General features: G+C 37.5%; 1 protein-coding gene across 2 annotated transcripts in view; it reads left to right on the top strand.

Moving 5' to 3' along the window:
• The window catches only part of LOC307129489 (activin receptor type-1-like), a 128,930-nt gene that overhangs the window by 26,238 nt on the left and 77,355 nt on the right, over positions 1 to 25,337 (top strand). For both annotated transcript variants that reach the window (XM_079821945.1, XM_079821944.1), the window contains one exon: positions 19,531 to 19,604. In XM_079821945.1, coding sequence (XP_079678071.1) covers positions 19,538 to 19,604 — 67 coding nt within the window. In that variant the 5' untranslated portion in view covers positions 19,531 to 19,537. The remainder of the gene's footprint in view (positions 1 to 19,530; positions 19,605 to 25,337) is intronic.

Here is a 25,337-nt window from a genome sequence, read left to right as displayed (position 1 = left end):
TAGTGGGTGGTATATATTAGGCAGCAAGTGAACATTTTGTCAAGGTTGATGTGTTAGAAGCAGGAAAGATGGGCAAGCGTAAGGATTTGAGCGATTTTGAAAAGGGGCAAATTGTGATGGCTAGACGACTGGGTCAGAGCATCTCCAAAACTGCAGCTCTTGTGGGGTGTTCACTGTGGGAAGAAGGCAACCCGACGGAGGAAGTGTGATGCTTTGGGCAATGTTTTGCTGGGAAACCTTGGGTCCTACCATCCATGTGGATGTTACTTTGACACGTACCACCTACCTAAGCATTGTTGCAGACCATGCACACCCTGGTGGCTGTGGCCTCTTTCAGCAAGATAATGTGCCTTGCAACTAAGCAAAAATGGTTCAGGAATGGTTTGAGGAGCACAACAATGGCAAATTCCCCAGATCTCAATCCATTCGAGCATCGGTGGGATGTACTGAACAAACAGGTCCGATCCATAGAGGTCCAACACAGAGGCATTTCCTTACTGAATGAATCAGCTTTTTGAACGAATCAGTTACATCAATGATTCAATGACTAAAATAGATTAAGACTAAGTTATCGATAAAATCTTTTGACAATTGATTTTTTGACAATATCGCACACCCCTAATTGGAGGCTCCTCTTCGTGGATGGACTCTTGAAAATGATAGCATGGTAAGTGATAGGACATTGTTTATAAATCATAACCCACCAAATTAGTTAGTGAGTTGTTACCGCGTTATCCACCATAGTTGATTTTAACCCACATCTGTCGGTTGGCGGGTATTCATTTCAAAACCTAAATAAGTACTAATCGGACAACAACATTAATTCAGACGTTATGTTATCCACATCTGTATTTCTACTTTTCTATGAATAATGTCAATGTCAAGAAACTTTACAACTGGTATTTCACAGCAGGGTAAAGTATGTAATTTGCCATCACTGTCTGAGAGAGCAGAGATGGAGAAAGAGGGGAAGCAATCATTTTTCTGTGCACTATAATTTGGCTGTCTGAAACAGCTGGCGGTGCAGCCAGAACAATGCAAGAAAAAGAAAATTGAGGAGGAGGAGAGCAGAATGAGGCTACAAGAGAGCGAGAAGAGCATTGGTTGTCCTAAGAGGGGATCGGATTTTAGACTTAGGTGGAGTTATGCACACTGCACACACAGACATGGCTGCACGTCTGCTCATGAGATAATGGTTTGTCTGTCTGTCTTGCATGTTATTTGACTTTCATGCGCATATCAGACTGCTTGTGTGTTTTTGCATGCTGGTCAGTGCCTGGAAGTTTTGAATCTGATCTGGCCAATTTTTGTTCGATTTGATTCGACTGTGTATCGCTGGCAGTGCAGGCCTGCTATCTGTTCTTTACTGAAGACAGGTGGATTTGCCCTAAAATTAATCAAGATAAAAGATATCAGAGCTATATCAGAGGAGTGGGTAAAGACCTGTAGAAAAAGAGAGAAGGGTCCTTGCAGTCAGACTATACACTGTATCAGGGCTATTCATTAGCTTCATTGGATTGTTGGATTTTCAAATCGAAAAGTGGAGGTGGGCCGGGGGTTGGTTGGGGGTGAAACACATAATGGTTTAAATAAATAAGCTAAAGTAAACCTAAAAAGTAAAAGTTTTGTATTTACTTGGAAACATGATACCTAAAAGTATGTTAATAAATAAATAACTTGTTTACTGATAATAAAAAAAACAAATAAAACAATTTACAGCTGTGTACAAGTATTTTCTTTGGAACAATTATATGAATTATTCAAGCTCATAGCTATTGGCAGAGGTGGGCAGAGTATCCAAAACCTGTACTCAAGTAAAAGTACAAGTACTTATAGAAATAATAAAGCTGCTTTGAAGCAATCTGTGTTGTAAAAAGCGCTATATAAATGAAGGTGACTTGACTCGACTTGATTGGATACTTTTTTCTCATACTCAAGTAACTATTAGGATTATTACTTTCACTTTTACTTTGAGTGAAAGTAATAATCTTAATAGTTACTTGTGTATGAGTAAAAAGTATCCAATCAAGTCGAGTCAAGTCACCTTCATTTATATAGCGCTTTTTACAACACAGATTGCTTCAAAGCAACTTTACAGTGATAATAGGAAATTCATTTTGTTTTAGAAGAAAAGCTAAAGTAAGTTTTTGATTGATTAATTTCCATTGTGAAAACTGATTAGTTATTTAATTTGGTGCCACTTAGGGCCCTTTCACACCTACCTTGTTTGGTCCGGACTTTCGGACTTTTCAGTTTGGTCCGAATCAAAGTTAACGGTGTGAAACCTCCCCCGTACCACGGTCCGGACCAAACAGACGAAATTTGGTCCGACGAAAAGAGGTAGTCTCGGTCCGAATCAAACTGAACAAAGGTTTGGTTCGTTTCTAGTGTGAAAGCATTTTCTGTATGGTTCGTACTTTCAGACCATTTGCAGGAAGTTCCTGTTTATGTTTAAATATTATAATGTTATTTTTAAATTGAATCTAGGCTATGTTGATTATGAAAAGTGAAAAGATGCGCAATATGTCAGAAGAAAGAATGTCACAAATGATTTGGAAAGAAATTTTGTTTGATTTTGCTTAGAAAGCCTTTCTTTAATGTGAATTTTGTTTTGTATAAATTGTATCTTAATTTTAATCAACGTTTAATCAGATAATTGCCTGGATTTAATAAATAAGAAGCAAATAGTCTATAGCAGACAATAATCGCGGGATCGATCACATGCTTTGCACATGAAGCATCACATAATTGCAATGTGAAACCAAACCAAAACTAACTGAATGTATAAAATGTATAAAATGTATCAAAACATGAACTTTGGTTCGGACCTTGGTGCGGACTTTCAGGTGTGAAAACGCCCTTAAACACCATCCTCAACCGCCAAACCCAGACTTGTCCATCGGATTGCCAGACAGAGAAGTGTGATTCGTCACTCAGGAGAACACGTCTCCACTCCACTCCACTCCAATGAAAAAACTATTCAAGAAGTTATGTAGCTACTAGTTATTTTGTAACTATATATACTCACTATATTGCCAAAAGTATTGGGACACCCCTCCAAATCATGGAATTCAGGTGTTCCAATCACTTTCACATTTGTGAAAGAATGGGTCGCTCTCAGGAGCTCAGTGAATTCAAGAGTGGTATACCGTGATAGGTTGCCACCTGTGGCAATAATCTTTGATACCAATCTTTCGTTTGAAAGCCACGTTTCTAGCATCTGTAAAATTGCATTCTACCATCTTAAAAATATATCTAAATTAGAGCCCGACCGATAAAGGATTTTTAAGGCCGATACCGATACAAATATTTGGTGATTTCAAAATCAGATATTCCGATGTATCGGCCTATATATATAGATTTCCCTTATTTGATCCCTCAGCCTCTCTAAAATAATATGATAATGCAGTTTAAAAATAAACTTGTTTGTTTTATTGTTACAACAGAACAGAGGAGCATAAAAATATATTAAAGTTCTGATAAATAAAATGTATAAAAAATACAAACTTAAAATATGAAACTTAAAGTCCTTTGGACGAAAACACAATAACAAAACAAAAAATATATATAGTATTAATCATGGGCGTCGGAAGCAAAAAAAATGTGGATGGGTCCTCTCTCAGAATTTTTTTACTGGAGTAGATGCCATTTACATAAAGTAAAATGTTTGCTAAATGTATGTTCGCCTTGTTTGCTAAACATCTGGTTGGACAAGACAAGTTTATGGAAATCCCTTTGTTTTTGACAGCGGCTATAGTGTAGAGGTAAGACGCTTGGCATTAAGTTTTGACCCAAATCGACCTGCGGTTCGGATCCGCCTTTTGCCGAACTAACTCTACTCCCTTTTCCAATCACACATCAGATGGGAAAGGCATTTATTTTCAATAAAAATGAAGAAAATATTAGAAAAGTGGAAATAAAGTCTCTAACATGTGTTTAATAATAAGTGTTTATTGGTTAGGGGTAGGTAAACAGACATGTGCTGGATTAGAGATGATAAAAGTGAGTGGGTCCCAGTATCATTGATCGTAAAAAGTGGGTGGGTTTTGTCCTACCCACATACAATGGTTCCGACGCCCATGGTATTAATAGATGTGGTAAGCTTCATAAATATAACTGAGCAAGACTGGAAAAAAAATATTCAGTTAAGTTCTGATTAGGGATGCACCGATATGAACATTTTGGCCGATACCGATAACCGATAATTCTTAATATTTGAAAGCCGATAACCGATATATTGGCCGATAAATCTAAATACAAATTTTTAATAAACTCTGAGAGCCTGATTACAAAAACAAAAGGCTCACCATTAAAAGCCATGTCCCAAACACTTCAACATAAATCCAACCTATACACTACAGTAGCCTATTTGAACCAGTGTGAGATTCCTTACCTTTTCAAATTAATTTTACACTCCTATGGCCAAAATTTTTATTTTTAACACTTTACAATAAGGTTTAATTTTTGTTAGTATTAGTTAACCAACAATGAATGAACAATACTTCAACAGGATTTATTAATTTTAGTTCATGTTAATCTCAACATATTCAGACCCAAAGTTGTGTCTTTTAACATTAGGTATGAACTGTGAATGGACTGTTACAAAACACAAACATTTTATTACTAAAAGAAACAAAGGTTATTGCTCTCTGTTTGTTCATGATAGTTAATGCATTAATAAAATGAGACCTTATTTGTAAAATGTTACCAAAAATTATATTGTCTAAAAAATAAAAATAATATACCTAAATAATGCAAACAAGTAATTGAACAGCATTACTTAGGCTGCATAATAAAGAATCAGAATGCAAGTGTATGAAATAACCTCCGCACAGACGATAAAGAAATGGTTTTAATCAAACCATATTGTTGATGGAAATGATACGAGAACAATAAAAGTGCTAATTATAAAAAATAATGCTTCTGTGTTTTTGAAAAAAAAAATATGTTTAATATTACAGTAATAGTAAACATCTGTAATATTAGTCTAGTCTATTAGGAATAATGTTGCTGTTTTGAGAGCGCGCTGAAGCTGGAGAGAATGAACGAACAACCATAAACTGAAGCGCTTAGAAGTTTAATTAACAACTAAACGCATCATATATGAGAAAAATCAGATATTTATACAAAATAAATATAATATTACAACTTATATTAGCACAAAATCACGCATAGGTGAAGGGTTATAACTCCTGTGGATGCTCTTCCCCTGTTTGAGAGCGTGCTGAAACTTAAGATGATCACCGGTACAGTGAAGCACTGCGGGTTATTGACTTAACGAAACACATCCTATATGACTTTAATCAGATGTTTATACTACAAAAACGTAATATTACGACTTACATATGCTTAAAATGACGCGAATGCACAAGCGAACTTGACTGTGCTGGTCAGAATGCGTTGTTGACGCTTCCCACAACAGCGCGCTGAAAAACAACTAAACCCAGAGAATTCACTACGTTTTATAACAGAAATATTCTCATTGCAGTGTTATGTATAGGACAGTCCCAGTAGTTATTAATGCTGTGCATTTCTGTTTGAAATGTGCGCGCCGGTACAATGAAGTGCTTTACTGCATCGTTAATTAACTCAACCAAACGCATCCTATATGGGATTATATACACAAAATAATAAATATAATATTACAACTTACAATGGCACAAAAGGCTGTGAATGCACAAGCAAACTTGACTGTGCTCGTCATGAAGGTGTAACTCCGTGGGCGCGCGCTGAAGCTAAAGACCGGTACAATGAAGTGCTTTACTGCATCGTTTATTAACTCAACCAAACGCATCCTATATGATATTACATACACAGAATAATAATAAATATAATATTACAACTTACAATGGCACAAAAGGCTGTGAATGCACAAGCGAACTTGACTGTGCTCGTCATGAAGGTGTAACTCCGTGGGCGCGCTCTTCCCTCAACAAACGCGCTGAAACACAACGCTCTTTTACAGCCTATTCTATTCTCATTATCATTTTATGTAGATTATAGAAGACTTGCGCTGCACATGTTGCACATAACTGTATTTTCCTTTTCAAAGTGATTCCAAGCATATTTAGAGCAATTCAAACCCATCATGGTGGACAGCGCGTCCGTCTCAGCTGAAGGAAATAATACATTATCTATCGGCTTGACTATATCGGTCAAATTTTCTTATTGGACCGATAACATCAAAAATAATCATTTATCGGCCGATAACGATATGTTGCCGATATATCGTGCATCCCTAGTTCTGATAAATAACAACAACAGCAAAATATAAACTATATACAGTATAAATATGAGCTACCTTTATAATTACAATGTCAACTTGCTTATCCCTTTACATGCACTCTTTTAATTATATCCATCAAGCTACAACAAACCCTTTTCAATCATTTTCTGCCTGCCTTCTAAAATCTACTACTGATGATGATGCAGTAAATCCATTATGTGACTCGTTAATGCTGTGTCTGAACGGACTCAGCAACACTTTCCTTCACTCCAAGTGCCTAACTTACAATGCAGGGACTGGAACTACAAATATACTAGTTATAAATACAGTAATCATTACTGTATGTAGGCAGAAAAAGTTTGTTGTGATTTCCAAGCGCATTAATGTTAGCGGTCTTCCACTGATAGCCATGGCATTAGCTAGCTTTGTGGTTAGCTAAAGTCTAGCTTTAGAAATGGACTGCAAAATATTGTAAAACACAAGTTTTTCAAAATAACGGGACGGGGAGAGATGATACGTCTCATGCTGTCAAACTGTCACGCTATTAAGGAATCTTATCCAGTCCATTGTCCGAGTTAAACTGACAGTCAGTCAACTATACTGTAACAATCTAACGTAAGCTAATTCCATTTCACTCTTGGCTTACATGTAACAGCAAAACTGAACTTGGCAGTCACGAATTTTGTCATGCTTATTTGAGTTAAGAGAACTGATGGGGATGTTCTTTTAATTGTTATTCAAGCAATGTATGTCTCGTGACAGTTGCCACCTTACCATGCACTTCACGGTTGATCTGTTGTGAATGTTCGCAGCGTGCAGCATGACTCCAATCTGTTGCCAATCTGCACGTTGTAGAGTGCCCTCTGGTGGACAAACTATGAAACGCCAACACTCATAATGTGGTTGAGCGGTGTTTCGTCCGTTTTTTTTTTTACATTCATTTATCGGCCATCATAAATGCCGATACCGATAGTTTGGAAAATGCCTAATATCGGCCCGCCGATATATCGGTCGGGCTCTAATCTAAATTACGGCACATGCTCTCAATGCAAAATGCTGAACAGTTAGTTAATGCGTTCATGACCTCAAGGTTAGATTATTGTAATGCTCTACTGGGTGGTTGCCCTGCTCGCTTAATAAATAAACTCCAGCTGGTCCAAAACGCAGCAGCTCGAGTTCTTACTAGAACCAGGAAGTATGACCATATTAGCCCAGTTCTGTCAACACTGCACTGGCTGCCTATTAAACATTGCATACATTTTAAAATCTTGCTTATTCCTTACAAAGCACTAAATGGTTTAGCTCCCCAATACTTGAGCGAGCTCTTAACATATTATACTCCATCACGTCTACTGCGGTCTCAAAATTCTGGCAGGTTGATAATACAGAGAATATTCAAATCAACTGCAGGCGGTCGATCCTTTTCCTATTTAGCACCTAAACTCTGGAACAGTCTTCCTAACATTGTTCGGGAAGCAGACACACTCTGTCAGTTTAAATCTAGACTAAAAACACATCTCTTTTCTGTGGTATACACATAAAACACTTTTTCAATGAAATGATTGTTAGGCTGCATTAACTAGGTCAGCCGGAACCGGGAACACTTCCCATAACACCTGATGTACTCGTTAAATCATTAGAAGAATGGCATCTACGCTAGTCTCTCTGTTTTATCCCGAGGTCTACTGCAGTCAGCCGGATCCGGGCCGTATGCAGTTCAGATGGTGGACCTGCGCCCGGACAAGACCTATGCATGACCCTGTCTGCAGAGACCGTGTCAATTAGACTCCCCCTGGAATTGCCTCATCGACATGGCATCCTCAATAAACCCGTCTCCGGCGTGTTGCCTCTGATCTTTCGAATACTGCACTTTAATAATTGTTTCATCAATACGGCATCCTCAATAAACCCGTCTCCGGCGTGATAACTCAGATATTTCGATTATTCCTATTTAAAAATTATTTAATCGACACATCATCCTCAATAAACCCATATCCGGCGTGTTGCTTCCAATCTTTCAAATATTCCGATCTATTATGACCTCTGACCTGTAAAGTTGTAAGAATAATAATCATACGCTGTTTGTTAATTGGCCAGAGGAGAACTGGCACCCCAACTGAGCCTGGTTTCTCCCAAGGTTTATTTTTCTCCATTAGGCAATTTGACCCCCTATTCTAAAGATAAGTTCTTATATACATTATTGGTTTGTTTAGCAGTTATTCTGCAACGTGATCTCACGATAATGTGTATTTTTATGTAAAATGTCTGGTTATACATTCATCTAACACGTACAACATTGACATCACTAAACATTTCGCTGTTTGTGACTTCTGCTGCAAACGGTTCAAAGGATAACGTTAAACAAAACTACACTTTAAAACTCTAAAATGAATAACATTTCTGTAAACATTTAACCATTATTTATCAAGTAATACTTATTTTGTTTGCCGTGGGACACAATGACTAGAAAGTACACGAAAACGCAACATAAATTCACAAAATACACCAATTTAATTTGTTCGCTGTAATCCACATCTTTAGAATCCATACGATGATCTTCTTTATCCAGCGATCTTCATCTTCATGTTCAACAGCGACCGTAAACAAATCCCGCGCACGTTATGAATTCAAAAATCGCGTTTTACGGCAGTGATATCAAACGCGCATTGACTCTCGCCTGCTTCATCACAGATTGCGACATGCCGTGTTTTAGTGTTTGAATGAGAAACCAACCGCGTGCGCGCCTTCGATTAGTGGAGTGAAGCTTAAATTGAATAACTTAAATTCTCTATATCGCCAGAGAGGACTCTGACTGCAACACATCGTCATTTGGACTACTATTGGTACCGCTTTTGACATTTTCACAATAAAGAAATTATTGTGATTTACACTTTTGTTATGTTTTTTTCTTTATAAGTTCACCCTAACGCAGTGTTTCTCAAACTTTTTCTGCCATTCCCCACTTTGGAGGTAGGGAAGGGTTCCGAGCCCCACCTGTCCCCAATCGCCTTAACAAAATGGTAATTAGGCTTTAAGTTTACCTGTTAATATTTATTTTATTAACATCACATTTTTAACCTTTTCATCCGTATGTTTAAAATATTCTAGCTGACCCCCCCAGAGTGAGTTTTTTTTAAGGCAACCATTAGGCTGTTTTAGAACGTTTCCCCTTAATGTTTCCATTAGAGCCCAGCCGATATTAGGCATTTTCCAAACTATCGGTATCGGCATTTATGATGGCCGATAAATGAATATTTAAAAAAATAATAAAAATGGACGAAACACCACTCAACCACATTATGAGCATTGGGGTTTCATAGTTTTTATACATTTTATTTCTCAGAACTTTAATATATTTTGATGTTCCTCTGTTCTGTTGTGACAATAAAACAAACAAGTTTATTTTTAAACTGCATTATCACATTTTAGAGAGGCTGAGGGATCATGAATAACTACAAATAACTAATGTATATATATATATATATATATATATATATATATATATATATATATATATATATATATATATATATATATATATATATATATATATATATATATATATATATATATATATATATATATATACATACATATATACAGGCCGAACTTGACAAACTTGCTTACCATGTCATCAACTATCTAATAATCCAATTCTCAAATATGTGTAAGTGAGTGTGTTTTGCCATTTAAAAACCTTCATAAATTATCTTGAATTTGATCTATAACGTGAGATGGGCACCGCCATGTTTGTTTGCATCGCAGAGTCCTGTCATTTGGATTTACTTCGCGTGAATTAATCAGTTTCTCCCGAAATACATGCAAGTAAGTGACCAGTGAACTGGGAGAAGAATAGAGTAAACTTTATAGTTACTTACACTATGTGTATCTGATATGAATAAAACGTCTGCAAATAATTTTTTTAATGTATTGTTATTGCTGCTTCCAGTGACACAAGTGTGTATTTTACAAACTCTAAATGTATTGTTTTACTAGTACTTAAATGTTTGAAACCTAAAATAAACATTATGTGGTTGAAAACACTGCATGATATGTCAAGTCACCTTCATTTATATAGCGCTTTTTACAACACGGATTGCTTCAAAGCAGCTTTATAGTGTAAATAGGAAATACATTTTGCTTTAGAAGAAAAGCTAAAATAGGTTTTTTTATTTTATTATTATCAAGCACTGAGGCCCTAGCCTGGCCCGAGTCCGAATGAAGCCCATGTTTTTTTTTCTTCTGTTTTTTATCCTCCCTATTACACATTGTTGCACTTGCAGCCATTAAAATAGTTCTGTTTTGTTTTTAATTTATATTTCGTTTAGTTTATTTATTAAGTTAATTTAGAAAAATGTTTGAAGTATTTTTTTGTTTGTTAAATTAAAGTTTTTGTTTTTTAAAGTAATGACCGGCCGACAGTGAGTTAACCGCATGTTTTATCAATTTAGCCTCAAATCAACACTGGACTTGTCTTGCTTGGGCTATAATAAAATCCCTAGATATAAAACATTTCAAGCATCACAATGTTTCACAATTCATCAGCTCATTTCAAGATCAAAGACTGCAATATGAGAATGAGCGACCTAAGCACTGGTAAGAGCATTTAGTCTCATTCGTTTTAATGAAGATGATCGTGTTTTTGAGCATTTAAGACTTTATTTTCAGTTTCACTTGCGGCAGTTTGCTTGTTGGCTTGCTTTACTCATTTGTGGCAATGTGAAAAGGGTAGCCTAATAGAGATGGGCTCAAAAATGACCACATTTCCTCCCGTTTGTCACGCCCCACTTGTCATGTCTCTATTCCTCACCAGTGGGGCGCGCCCCACACTTTGAGTAACGCTGCCCTAACGTTACATACTTTTAAGAAATGGTTATGGGTAGGTCTAGAGGTTTGAGTGAGATTAGTGGCTCAACATATAATTGTAATGCTATATAGTATATAATAATAATAATAATAATAATAATAATAATAATAATATTTGTTGCATTTGAACAAATGCCGCACGTCAAAAAAGCTGACCGAAGCTCAACTTTATGCAAATGAATCCGTTGAACGCGACGCGACTATCCAATAGAAGTAGAGCACATGGAGACGGAGGGAAGTCTCTCGCCGGTCCTTTGTTTTTCATTCCCCGCTGGCTCAAACGCACACCCATAGCGGTAAACTTGAGGAACGCCCATCAACATACACATGAAGGGAAGCGTCACAACACCGTGCTTCAGCCGTGCCGCGAAAGTGGATCTGTATCGTCAGCCGCAAGCTGCAGACCAACGCACACTGGAGTGTTTCACGAAACTCCCAGCACTTTATTTTCATAACTTGTTATTCTTTAAGTTACTTTGTCTGACTGAGAAATATAGATTTTTTTTTTGTCTTCACCGGTTGTGTTCTACATGATATTTGTGGTAAACTGCAACTTTCCTGGGAAATGCATCTATTTTCAACCATTTTGGACTTGTCTTGCTTGGGCTATAATAAAATCCCTAGATATAAAACATTTCAAGCATCACAATGTTTCACAATTCATCAGCTCATTTCAAGATCAAAGACTGCAATATGAGAATGAGCGACCTAAGCACTGGTAAGAGCATTTAGTCTCATTCGTTTTAATGAAGATGATCGTGTTTTTGAGCATTTAAGACTTTATTTTCAGTTTCACTTGCGGCAGTTTGCTTGTTGGCTTGCTTTACTCATTTGTGGCAATGTGAAAAGGGTAGCCTAATAGAGATGGGCTCAAAAATGACCACATTTCCTCCCGTTTGTCACGCCCCACTTGTCATGTCTCTATTCCTCACCAGTGGGGCGCGCCCCACACTTTGAGTAACGCTGCCCTAACGTTACATACTTTTAAGAAATGGTTATGGGTAGGTCTAGAGGTTTGAGTGAGATTAGTGGCTCAACATATAATTGTAATGCTATATAGTATATAATAATAATAATAATAATAATAATAATAATAATAATAATAATAATAATAATATTTGTTGCATTTGAACAAATGCCGCACGTCAAAAAAGCTGACCGAAGCTCAACTTTATGCAAATGAATCCGTTGAACGCGACGCGACTATCCAATAGAAGTAGAGCACATGGAGACGGAGGGAAGTCTCTCGCCGGTCCTTTGTTTTTCATTCCCCGCTGGCTCAAACGCACACCCATAGCGGTAAACTTGAGGAACGCCCATCAACATACACATGAAGGGAAGCGTCACAACACCGTGCTTCAGCCGTGCCGCGAAAGTGGATCTGTATCGTCAGCCGCAAGCTGCAGACCAACGCACACTGGAGTGTTTCACGAAACTCCCAGCACTTTATTTTCATAACTTGTTATTCTTTAAGTTACTTTGTCTGACTGAGAAATATAGATTTTTTTTTTGTCTTCACCGGTTGTGTTCTACATGATATTTGTGGTAAACTGCAACTTTCCTGGGAAATGCATCTATTTTCAACCATTTTGTATTTTGAAGAAGCACTTTATTTTTGTTCCAACTTATTTTATAGCTAGCTACTAATGAGTAGCAATTGAGAACCAGACAATGTTTTTGATAAAAGGCACTTTCCTGAGAATTGAACTTAATAAATGTGAAAACGACACTTTAATGTATTCGTTTGTCATTCTGTATAGCAAAGCAGATGAGAGTAGATCATGATCAGAAACCTGATTAGAAATCATTATGGATAAAATCGAATCGTTTTGAATCAAAAATCTTTTTGAATCGAAAATCGATTATGAATCGAATCGTGGCCTCAAGAATCGGAATCGAATTGAATCGTGAGATGGTAAAAGATTCCCACCCCTACTACATATGAACACTCAGTGGCTGCAGTGAGCCTGGTTTTCACTGCACATTTTTTCAAAGCGGGGCTGCAGCTTTGATATTGCCAGTTGCCACTCTTAAGTCATTTTCAATGTTGAGCTTAGATCTGTATTTTGTCTTCAGTGAGGAAACAGCAGAGAACCCTGTTTCACACAGATAGGACATAGCAAAGGGGAGCAGAATTGCAACTGCCTTCTGACCAATGAGTGGTAACTCCTTCTCCACACCAAGCCAGAATTCACAGAGGCTTTGTGATGGGAACTTTAGCCTCATGTTTGAGTCAGACGTCATTTCAATGAACTGCTCTTCCTCAGAGGAGCTCAGATCACCAGGTGCAGAAGCAGTGAACGGATCTCTCACCCAATCAAACTGCACACTATTGTCAGGGAAGTACTTCTGAAAATGACGTCTTATAGCAGAAATGTGTTCCAAAAAACACGGGATCGGTGTGATTTCTGTGAGCTTATTAATTTCTGAAAATCTTTTAAGATTTTCAAATGAATCTGTATTGCCTTGCTCAAGTTTCCTGCCCCACATCTCCAATTTTTGGACGAATGAGTTGACTTTTTAATTGGGTTTAATTGATTCAGCTTGGCGAACATATCACTGAGATATGCCAATTTCATTAAAAATTGTTCATTGCTGAACTTGCTGGCAAGCTCAGTCAATCCTTCTTCCTGCAGAAAAATGTTAATTTTCTCCGTGAGTTCAAACACCCTGGATAGCACTTTGACACGGGAGAGCCATCTCGTTTCGCTGTAAAACAGCACAGCACTGTGATCGGTGCCCATCTCCTGACAGAGCGTGGAAAACAGTCGGGATTTCAGCGGTCTTGTTTTGATGTAATTTACCGCAGTAACAACGTCCGTCAAAACATCATTTAACTCAGGACTTAACTGCCGTGATGCGAGCGCTTCTCGGTGTATAAAGCAGTGAGTCCACTACGCTTTCGGTGCGACTCTCTTGATGAGTCCCTGCAAACCTGCTCGTTTTCCAGCCATGGTCTGTGCGCCGTCCGTGCAAATTCCCAAGCAGTCCTCCCATTTAATCCCTGCCTCTGTCAAGTACGAATCAATAATCTTGAAAAGTTAATCAGCCGTTGCTCTGTTTGGGATGTACTTGCAAAACAGTATATCTTCAGTCAGTGAGTTTTCATCAACGAAGCGCACATACGCGATTAACAAATTGTCCTTGGAACTGTCAGTGGCCTCGTCAACTTGGAGCGCAAAACGTTTCCCTTTTATTTTCTCAATGAGCTGTTCCTCCACGTCATTTGCAATATCAGAAATTCATCTTGATATTGTGTCATTAGACACTGGGATAGTCTTTAATTTCGTGACACTCGCCTCATCAAGCATAACTGACACCATATCCATGGCAGCGGGCAGAATCAATTCTTCTGCAATCGTGTGTGATTTCTTGCATTGTGCAATGCGATAAGCAATTTTGTACGAAGCCAGTTGTGCTTTCGTTGTTGCTGAAGTGGCTTTTACAAAATTACTTTGCTGCCCACGACATTGATCAAGTTTTCTTTTAAAAAACTCAAGTGGCTTTTGAACATAATTCGGATGTACCGTCTCAATGTGTCTTCTTAATTTGTTAGGTTTCATGCTGTCTGCTGCCAGCGTTTTAAGACATAGGACACACATGGGCCTCTCCTCTTCGCCAACAACATTAACAGTAAAGCCGAGAGCAAGATATGCCTCATTATATTTTCTGCATTTTGCTTTTAAATGACCAGCACCTGCCGGGGATGTCTGTGAGACCTCATCTACTGCTTTTCTCTTGCCTTTTAAAAAGCGATCCATCTTCCATGGGACGACAGGTAACTTGACAGTTGTAGTTGTTGTTTTTTAAATGTCCTGCGCCCCCGCTACGTCATTTGGCGTTTAAAAAAAAAAAAAAAATTATGTCCCGCGCCCCCCCTGCAGTACCCGGGGCGCGCCCCACACTTTGAGAACCACTGGCCTACAATGTGAAGTGTATGCATCAATAACGCTAATATAAGTGAGAAGAACTGTTTTCCTTAAAAATTCTCATGTGAAAATCACGTTCTGTTTTCTTCCAAACTCAATGAAAATTATATAACTGATTCTTTGCTTTGAGGGGCATTTACAGGTTTGCGTTCCTTCACACTTTGCGTGTGTTGTCACATTAAAGATAATGAAACTCTGCTGGAGGAACTGTACCTCTCGCTGTTTTCATACGAATCACATAAACAGAGAATATTTTTTGTTTATATAAATCATTTAAAAGTAGACATTCCAAGCTTTATAAAGATATATCTGTCGTGTCTGTGTGGCAATTTTTCACGGAGTTACAGCTCATTTTGTGACACATTTCAGAGGACTTCACAAGGAGAACGTGCATCCTGTTTGTTTTCTTTATTTAGCGAAAAGCACAACATTTAATTTTTATTTTGAGTGCACACAAATAAAAGCAGACCCTTTAAGCTTTGTAAAGACATATCGTTCATGTATGTGAGGCCAAAAATGACGGAGTATTTTAAGTTGTTTTACACTGACATGAGGAAAAATCCAGCAAAACACATGGGCGTGTTTCTCGGGTCCAGAGGGTTAATATTTGGCAGCTGTTTTAAAATAGAAATGTTAAACGGCCAACAGAAATATTTAGGGATACAAACCAATACATTTTGTTTAATGAACATTTTTTTTATTGAAAATATAGGCTATAATTTAAGTGATTAATTGCTATTTGTTACTGTCAATGTGATGAGACAAGAAACATTAACGAAGCCATTTTCATCAGGCATAAGATTAATAATACATTTGCATGCTCCCTCTGAAACAAGCCCAACATGAATGAGAAGCATGACAATGGAACAAGGCAAGAAAATGAAATGCACAATTGCAGCCGTTACCTTGGTAACCCCATAAACAAAGCAGCTGCGCTACTTTCTGTTTCTAAACAGCATTTAAACATTTCAAACAGCCATTCAGATTTTTCTATTTGCTTTGGTGTTCATCACAGCACCACATACTTAAAATAGGCTATTTAAAGGCTTATATGCTATTTATTTGTAATCATTTGTTTATATTTTTATATTCTGGACTAAACCATGCCGTTGATATTGATTAAAAATGTCCTGATTCTTTACTATTGTTCATTTGGTAACATTTACAATAAGGTTCAATTAGGTAACATTAGTTAATCTTTAGTTAACATGAACAATAGGCCTACTTCTAAAGCATTTATTAATCTTAGTTGATGTTAATTTTCAACATTTACTAATGTTTTATTAAAATCAAAAGTTGTATCTGTTAATATTATTTAATGGACCTGAGTTAACATGAACTAACAATGAACAGTTGCATTTTTATTAACTAACGTTAACAAAGAATAGTCTTCTGTATATCCAAAATAATCCTCTTCTGTATATTCTGTTTATTTTGTATTGTGGATCATTCATTGCAAATTTTACCTGATTCTCATGTTTAAAGGTCCCATGGCATGGATTTTTTATTTTATTTTATAATGTATTCTGAGGTGTACTTGTATTGTTAGTATGATTTTTTACATCATAAAATGTCATAATTTAGAAATAAAAGGCATTTTTTTCTATACTGATGTTTGCCCTCTGGCTGAATGCCCTGTTTCAAGGGGCGTGTCTACTGTGAGATTTCAGTAAAAATGCCCACTGTTGTGATGGCTGACATCTTTGCATTTGAAATGAGCGGAGGGGGCGTGGTTTACGAGGCACAAGAGGATGTCACTTCTCATCAGTTCTCTCAGCACGTCTCAGTTCAGTGAACTGTTGTATTTACAAGCATATACTTCAGGTTATTAGTTTATTTCTAGTCGGAGGGACTGTCACTCATGTCAGAAAGTTAGTAACTTTAGTAAATGATGGATCAGCGCTGAATCGAGATGCGAACCGTTTAGAACGATTCAGTCCGATTTGGTGAACTGGTTCGACCAGTTCACTAAAAAGAACTGGTTCACTAAAAAGAACCGGTTCAAAAGAATGATTTGTTTGCGAACCGGACATCAATGGACCAGAGACGGAGCGATTGCTAACAAAGTTATATATTGTAACTACTGAGTTGTGAGAGCGCTGTCAGCGCGAGTTTATTTTGTTTGTATCTGAGAGTTCTGAATAAACATGAGAAACATAAAAATTAGTCCTAGTCATGCCGAGCCGTCTTCCTCCTTATTCTACCAACTTTGTAACACATGTAATGTACCATTACAGCTGTCGAGATGAATGAGTTAAGATGTGGCTCTGCCGATGTTGAGCAGAAACTCACGACTGTATGCACATTTTAGAACAGATCGACGCGGCGAGGACGTACAAAAACACTGACTCACAAGATAGAAAACACGAAAACACTGTTCTGTGTCGGGAGAGAGAGAAGCCGCAGCGTGTGCACGAATAATAAAGTTCTGTTTGAACTTGAATAATTAGCTACACATCAGAAATCACTGATCACAAATCAGAAGGAACTGAAAAAAGACTTCTGTTTTCATTTGTACATCCAAACACTGAGAAACTGCCAGCATTCACTAGTTCACAAGCCATGATCTCTCGAGGACAAACAAATATGGTGCTCGCATGGGCATGCCAAATTCTCTGGGCGGAGGAAAGGGAGGTAACTGTTCCTGTTATGACGTCATAACAGGAAAATTCAAGATCAGCTCGTCTGAGCTGTTAGTTTCTCAAAGGCAGAGAAAGACACCCAGAACTCGGTTTACACCGATCAAAATTTCTAGCCACTTGGGGACAATGTTCAGGCTAGGGGAACTCAAATTAATGTTGAAAAACCTCATAAAATGAAAATTTCATGCCATGGGACCTTTTAAGTATCTTGTTATCAGGCTGTGCTTGACAAATAATGTATGCTACAGGCATGGTTTTAACGTAACCGACAAATGCATTTACTAGCATTGTCATGGGAAATCCCTTTAACTGTTAAAAGGATACTAATGCGGTGTTCACAATGCACAATTTTAGGCTCGATTTTCACTCGCCGACAGGTGACGCAGATGGAGATTATGGTCTAGTGTATGGTTCCTCAAGCTCGGTCCTGGAGGGCCACTGTCCTGCAGAGTTTAGCTCCAACCCTTATCAAAGACACCTGAGCAAGCTAATCAAGGTATTCAAGATCACTAGAAAATCACACAAAGGTGTGTTTGATTAGGGTGGGAGCTAAACACTGCAGGACCGAGTTTGAGGAACCCTGGTCTAGTGGGTTAAACCACTGAACTGACAGGCAGACGGTTGCTGGATCGATCCCAGCAGTCAACATCACCAGTGTGTCCTTGAGCAAGGCACTCCATGTTGCTCCAGGGGGATTGTCCCTGTAATAAGTGCATAAAAGTGTCTGCCAAATGCATACATGTAAATGTAAATGTTTTGCAAAATTGCAGACAAATGCCTGAAATCATAGGCAAATTGGTGCTCGTTCATGCGAGTGATAATCACGCAGTGTGAATTATCAAAGACGCAATCTGAGAGAATTGACGCATTGTCGCCGACGCCCGGTATTTGGCATGCTAAATATCTGGACCTGTCGGCGATTCTAAATCCTGCTGTGTGAAATGTGACTGAAAATTACATTGGTGATGACCTATAGCCAATGAGAGATCCAGAAACAAGGCAGGAAGTTCGGGGATGAGTTCTAGACCAGTGTCGTGTCTGCTGGCAGATAAATAATAACGCAACACAATCGTCTGCTGTGCAACTCGCGTTGTTCTTTACTGAACTGGAGCTGAACTCGATTTTCTATACATCACTATATAGGTCACCACTAGAGGGCAGGCTTATCACAAAACTTGGATACCCAATAGTACATACATTACAACCAGCATATCAGTATTTTAATAGATGTATTCACAATTATATCAAACCGAAACAAAGCACAAATATTTGCTTGACCAGCCACAACAGCAGCACATTGCAAAATATTATTTTTTACCTCCAACTCTCTTTGCAGAACACACAATCCTTGCTCCCTGCGTCTCCCCAAACATTTCCTCCTCCATAATCATCTTTTTTTCTTTTTCTCATTTTTGCTGCAAATCAGCGCTAAGACCATTTGGATTGCAAGCTTCTTGTGGGTTATCATTTTCAATAACAATTCCAGTCTCGCTCGAGAACTCTGGTCTCACTCGTGTGTGATCTCGCGTTATTTCTTTATTACTTCCTTATCACGTGTTTGGTTATGAAACCTAGTTTGTGGACCAGACAGAGATATCACAGAGTAAAGTCATGCAATGTGAAACCCCCTGTCGCCAATCCATCGTGCAGTGTGCATACAGCAGCAACTAAATGCTACCCCAGATAGTCATGCAGTGTGAAAAGAACAGTGATCCGACGACTTTGTCTTATGCAGAGTTCACAGGGCACGATTTTCAAAGATAGATTTTCTCAGCAGACATTATGAATATAAGATTGACCTATTTCGATGATTTTGTTCTTTTGGGTCAGTGATAATGTCTGTGATTTAATATCTCTTTTTCTTTAGGTCTATAATGTTGAGCAGTAAGATGATTCAGTTGTTGGTGGTTGTGTTGGCTTCACCTGCTGCCTGTATGGAAGGTAAGACTGACACACATGCTTTCAAAATAATTTCAAAGATCTGTCTACGTTTTCTGAAAATGCAGTTGTGTGTGCTGAAAATTTATGGCTGTGAGTTTGTCAATCCAGTAAATAACTGCACTGTATGTTAGGGCTGTAGCGATACACTAATCTCACGATACGATACGATACACGATATTCAGCTCACGATACGATATATATCACGATATTCAGCCAACGATACGATTCGATATAATTCGATACACTTACATCATTTTCTGAAAGATTTAAAGGGGACAGAGTGATTTTGGTGACATCTTGTGAGTGTTTCATTTACTTAGATTGAATTAACTGAACTGAAAACTAAAATCATCAATTACACAATATATGTCTCTGACTGGACAGAGTCTACAGCTTGCAAATGCTGGACAAAATGAATCAAATATGTGTTGAGAAAATTAGTTCAATTTATTGAAACCGTGCAAACTGTAGCTTACAAGCCTTTGAAAAGTAAATAAAGTGCAGTATTGCAATTAACAATGGAGTTTTAAAAATTGCAGCAAGTGGCCTGTTCTGAACAGTTTCTTTGACAGCTTTTTTAGCTTGACACTGACATTTGGTAGTATTTCCAGAGTATTTCACGTTTGTGTCACACAGCTTGCAAACCGCGATGCTTTGTCTAAGTCAAGGGTCTCCAACCTTTTTTTATTTGAGAGCTACTTTTTAAAAAAGAAAGTCAAAGAGAGCTACTCATGTTATATAATACTTAAAACTCTTAAATAATGCATCATAATTCTCATATTAACAACTATTCAAACTGTTTTACACCTGAAAGAGTATAGTAGTAGTTCCAGTAGTCGGTACAATACCAAAATTTTTTTTTAAATAAATGTTTTATTATATATGATGATAATCATAAGTAAATAATACATAAACATGTAAAGGCTGTATGCTGTTTAAAAGTAAACATTGTTTATAAATGAAAGATCAAGTGAAAAAAAGCAACCATTAATTAAAGCTGCGAGCAGCGATGACGGGCCCAAGCCGGTGGCACCGCCACGCCGGTGGCATCAGCTTAACTGTGCACAGCAGGCAATAGGCATTTAAATTTGGAAAAACTAAAAGGACTATGTCAAAGTCATCTGAATTCACCACATTAACTGCAGCAGTTGGTGCTGCTATGACAACGAACCACAACAGCCACATCTATGAGATCAATTAAATTTAAATTAATTTCATGTCAGATGATGTCAAAGGTCAAATTGGAATGAGTTCACAATACCATTCAAATGCTGATGTTGTATTATCCTAACATTTCTCTTCATGTGTTTTTGACCTACCTTAGCTACCGTTTGTGCACCAATCTTATGCACCATAAAGCGTGCTTTCATTTCAATATGGGTGGTCCAATAAATTTTTTTTTATAAAAAAATTTATAAATTGAGCCAAATCACAGTAAAATGCAAAGATGATTTTAATATCAGTGTCAGGTAAGAGTAAGATACGTGTCTACATTTTATGGAAGTTTATTATAAACAGCCACTTTTAGAAAACCATGTGAAATTTACTTTTAATACATTTAAATTATATCAGTAAATTATTCATTAAAAGACATCTGCATCATATGTGATCTTGGCAAACACAGCACATGACGTTTTTATTTCAAGTGATAGTTATTTGTGAAAGCCTAAGAGAGAGTGGCAGAAAGAAAGACATGGAATGTTTTTTATATCCTGTTTCAAAACTAACACAATGCTGCCATCTTTTGTTCATTGAGAGAAGGGCAGCACACACAGGCACAATAGATTATTCAAAGAAATATTTATAATATATATATTAGTGCTGGGCATCGTTAACAAAAAAATTAACTAATTAATCACATTTTTTTCTGTAATTAATCGCGATTAATCGCAAGTTTTTAATATTTTAAGTTTTTAATATTTTGATATTGTAATAATTTCAGTTACTCTCCAAATTAATTTAGAAACAATTTAAAGACAGCATATTGTAAATATGTGTTGTGTTGTCATTTTTTATGAATGAAGGCCAGTATCACTGATACTAAAGTCTCTATGAAACATTAATGACGTTACATTACAGTATAACTGAAAGCTCCCAATTTCAACATTTATTAGGCTTTAAAAAACAACTTTTAATTTAAGTGAACTTAAAACAATCTTTACATAAACCCAAAATAATAAATGTTATATTTACCCATGGCCTTACCTGTTATACAGAAATGTAATAGTTATCAAACCTTCCTTAACTGCATAAATAATAAATGAAATATAGATGAATCATCATTAAAGCTACAATTTTCTCTGTTCCCGTTGTTCTTTGATGAACATTAATGACAGGCATCATCAGTGCTCCTGTCACTTTAAGAACAACCGCGGATCTCACGCGCGGTCCCGCGCATCTCATTTCCTCACAACTCTTTAAAGTTAATTTAAGACGTTATTTAACTAATTTAAGACTCTAATATGAGAATACTCAAAATCCTCTGTGTTATTGGTTGTTCAAGAGCAAAAGAGAACTCGATGTGAGCAGGAAACTAACGCGTGTCTATCTATGCGTCGAGTGTGTGTGTGTGTGTGTGTCAGTGTCCCTTGATTAGCTGACATGAGACGCATCCACACAGACAGGACACTGACACACACACACACACACACACACACACACACACACACACACACACACACACACACACAGACAGGACACTGACACACACACAGACAGGACACTGGCACACACACACACACACACACACACACACACACACACACACACAGACAGGACACTGACACATACACACACACACACACACACACACAGACAGGACATTGGCATACAGCGCGCTCTCTTGTGTCTTGTCGCGCTTGGAAGCATTTACATGAATAGGAGCGTGATCATGTAACGCTAAGCAAAAATGGATATAAAAACGGACGCTGCGTTATTTGCGTTAAATATTTTTAATGCGTTAAGCTTCCGTTTCACGTTGACCAAGTTTGGTGGAGATTGAATAAATCGCCTACGAGGAGAACGTAAAAACTCAGACCCTGAATTATAAAAATATTCACGTTCAAACAAAAACTTTCTGTGAAAAAAAGACACTTATAAACAGACACTTGTAGAAAACAATGTGAATTTTGTTTTAAAATAAATTTGAACTATGCCAGTAAATAATGAATTTAAAGACAAATGTGTCAAAAGTGATCTTTGCAAACACAGCACATGACCTTAAAGCACATGTATAGAAAACACACTCACACTCCTCTGTTTTAAAAAAGAGTTCTGTCTGAATGAGTACATGGAATCACGGCTGTCAGGTGATAAGATAATTAGTCCAGAGATGTTTTTTCAAGAATTACTTTTTGTAATTGCAAATTTTTTTAACTATCCACTCACCTAATTTAATATATATTTTTGTTATAGCTTATGATTATATATTTTTATTTTATTGCTCAACAGTAGTTCTCATCGCCGATGAGGTCTTTAAATATTTTGAGAAGGTCTTAAAAAAGTCTTAAAAAGGTATTAAAATTTACTTCAGGATTCCTGCATATACCCTGCATATGCATCATACGTGATCTTGGCAAACACAGCACATGACGTTTTTATTTAAAATTAGAAAGTTTTAAATTAGTTAAATTAGATTAGTTAAATTAGAAAGTTGTCCGGCTCGAAGAGAACAATATATGTACGGGGACACATGAAATGTCTACAAATGTATGTCCTCAGAAATCACAGACACACACACACACACACACACACACACACACACACACACACACACACACACACACACACACACACACACACACACACACACACACACACACACACACACACACACACACAGAGAGAGAGAGAGAAACAAGTTTTTTTTTTTATCCTGCTTCAAAACTAACACAATGCTGCCATCTTGTGTTCATTGAGGGAAGGGCAGCACACACGGGCACAATACATTATACAAATAAATATTTATAAAATATATATATATTCATCTGAAAAATAGTACAGTCATTTTAAATTAATCTAAGTTCAATTACCAAACATACAATCTTAATTTAATTTAAATCAAAATATTATTTTACAAGATATGAGACAATTTCTGTTCCCCTTTTTTTGTCCTTATTTAATCCCTCGCCATGGCAACACCGTTTGAGATATCCAATATTCGTTCGCATTTTAGCATCTTCCGTATCTTTGTTTCATGTTGACCGAGTTTGGTGGAGATTGAATAAATCGCCTACGAGGAGAACGTAAAAACTCAGACCCCGATTTAACCAAAAATTCACCTTAAAACCAAAATATCTGACTTCCTGTTGGTCGGAGCTAATGACTGTAAATTAGAAAGTTGTCCGGCTCAAAGAGAACAATATATGTACCGAGTTTGGTGACTGAAGATAAAACTAACCCCCCCACTTTTGTCAAAAGGTGGCGCTAGAGAGGCCCTCATCCCCGCCCATTTCTGATGCTTTGCCAATGTGTACTGACTGACATCTCTGATGTGTGTGTTGAGTTTCAAGCAGTTTCAAGCAATTTCAAGCATGCTAAGAGCCTCAAAACAGCCAAAAGATTATTAAAATTTGACACGTTGCCATGGCAACAGTATTTGAAATTTCAGGAATCCATTTCATACGTCTCTATCTGTCATGTTTTCACATTATACTGATGAAGTTTGAAGTAAATGGGGTGAAAATAAGATGGTGATTCAAAGCATTTTTGAAAGTGACACACTTCCTGCTGCCAGTTGGTGGCGCTATAACTTTGACTCACAAAAGTCATATCCATGTGATCGGCCTCTTACAACGAACACACAGCTGAAGTTTCATCCAAATCAGTCAATGTTTGCTGACGTTATAACACACTTCCTGTTTCCCTTTTCTCACCATAAATTCGTTGCTTCGCCACGGCCAAACCGTTTGAGATATCAAAAATCCGCTCGCAATTTAGCATCCTGGATATGTTCTCTTCATGCTGACCGAGTTTGGCGATGATCGAAACAATGGCCTCGGAGGAGTATATTAAATTCCAGAGCATGGGTTTTCCGAACAACCGATTATAGCTCACTTCCTGTTGGGCTGACGCATAACTATGAGCACGAAAGTTGTTTGGCCCGATGAGGTCTATATGTGTACCGAGTTTCATACATGTACGTGCAAGTGTGTTTGATATATGGACCAAGTTTTCAGACCCCACTTTAGGGGGCGCTGTCGAGCCCCCCTGCCACGCCCGGGTACCAGCTTCAGCCCGGCTCTGATGGCCGCGCATTCCGACGCCTGTGCGAAGTTTCAAGAGTTTTCGAGCATGTTAAGTGCCCCAAAAGTACCCGAGAAGTCAAAAAAAAAAAAAAAAAAAAAAAAATTAAAGCTGCGAGCAGCGATGACGGGCTCAAGCCGGTGGCACCGCCACGCCGGTGGCATCAGCTTAACTGTGCACTGCAGGCAATAGGCATTTAAAATGGGAAAACATAAAAGGACTATGTCAAAGTCATCTGAATTCACCACATTAACTGCAGCAGTTGGTGCTGCTATGACCACAACAGCCACATCTATGAGATCAAATAAATTTAAATTAATTTCATGTCAGATGATGTCAAAGGTCAAATTGGAATGAGTTCACAATACCATTCAAATGCTGATGTTGTATTATTGTAACACTTCTCTTCATATGCATATCAGGGTGTCCGCGGGGTCTTAAAAAGTATTAAAAGTTGATAAATTCATTTTTGGAAAATGAAGGCCCTTA

The sequence above is a fragment of the Gobio gobio genome (genome assembly GCF_949357685.1).
Source record: "Gobio gobio genome assembly, chromosome: 7".
In the NCBI taxonomy this organism is placed as follows: Eukaryota; Metazoa; Chordata; class Actinopteri; order Cypriniformes; family Gobionidae; genus Gobio; species Gobio gobio.
This window is presented reverse-complemented; position numbering and strand designations above follow the sequence as displayed.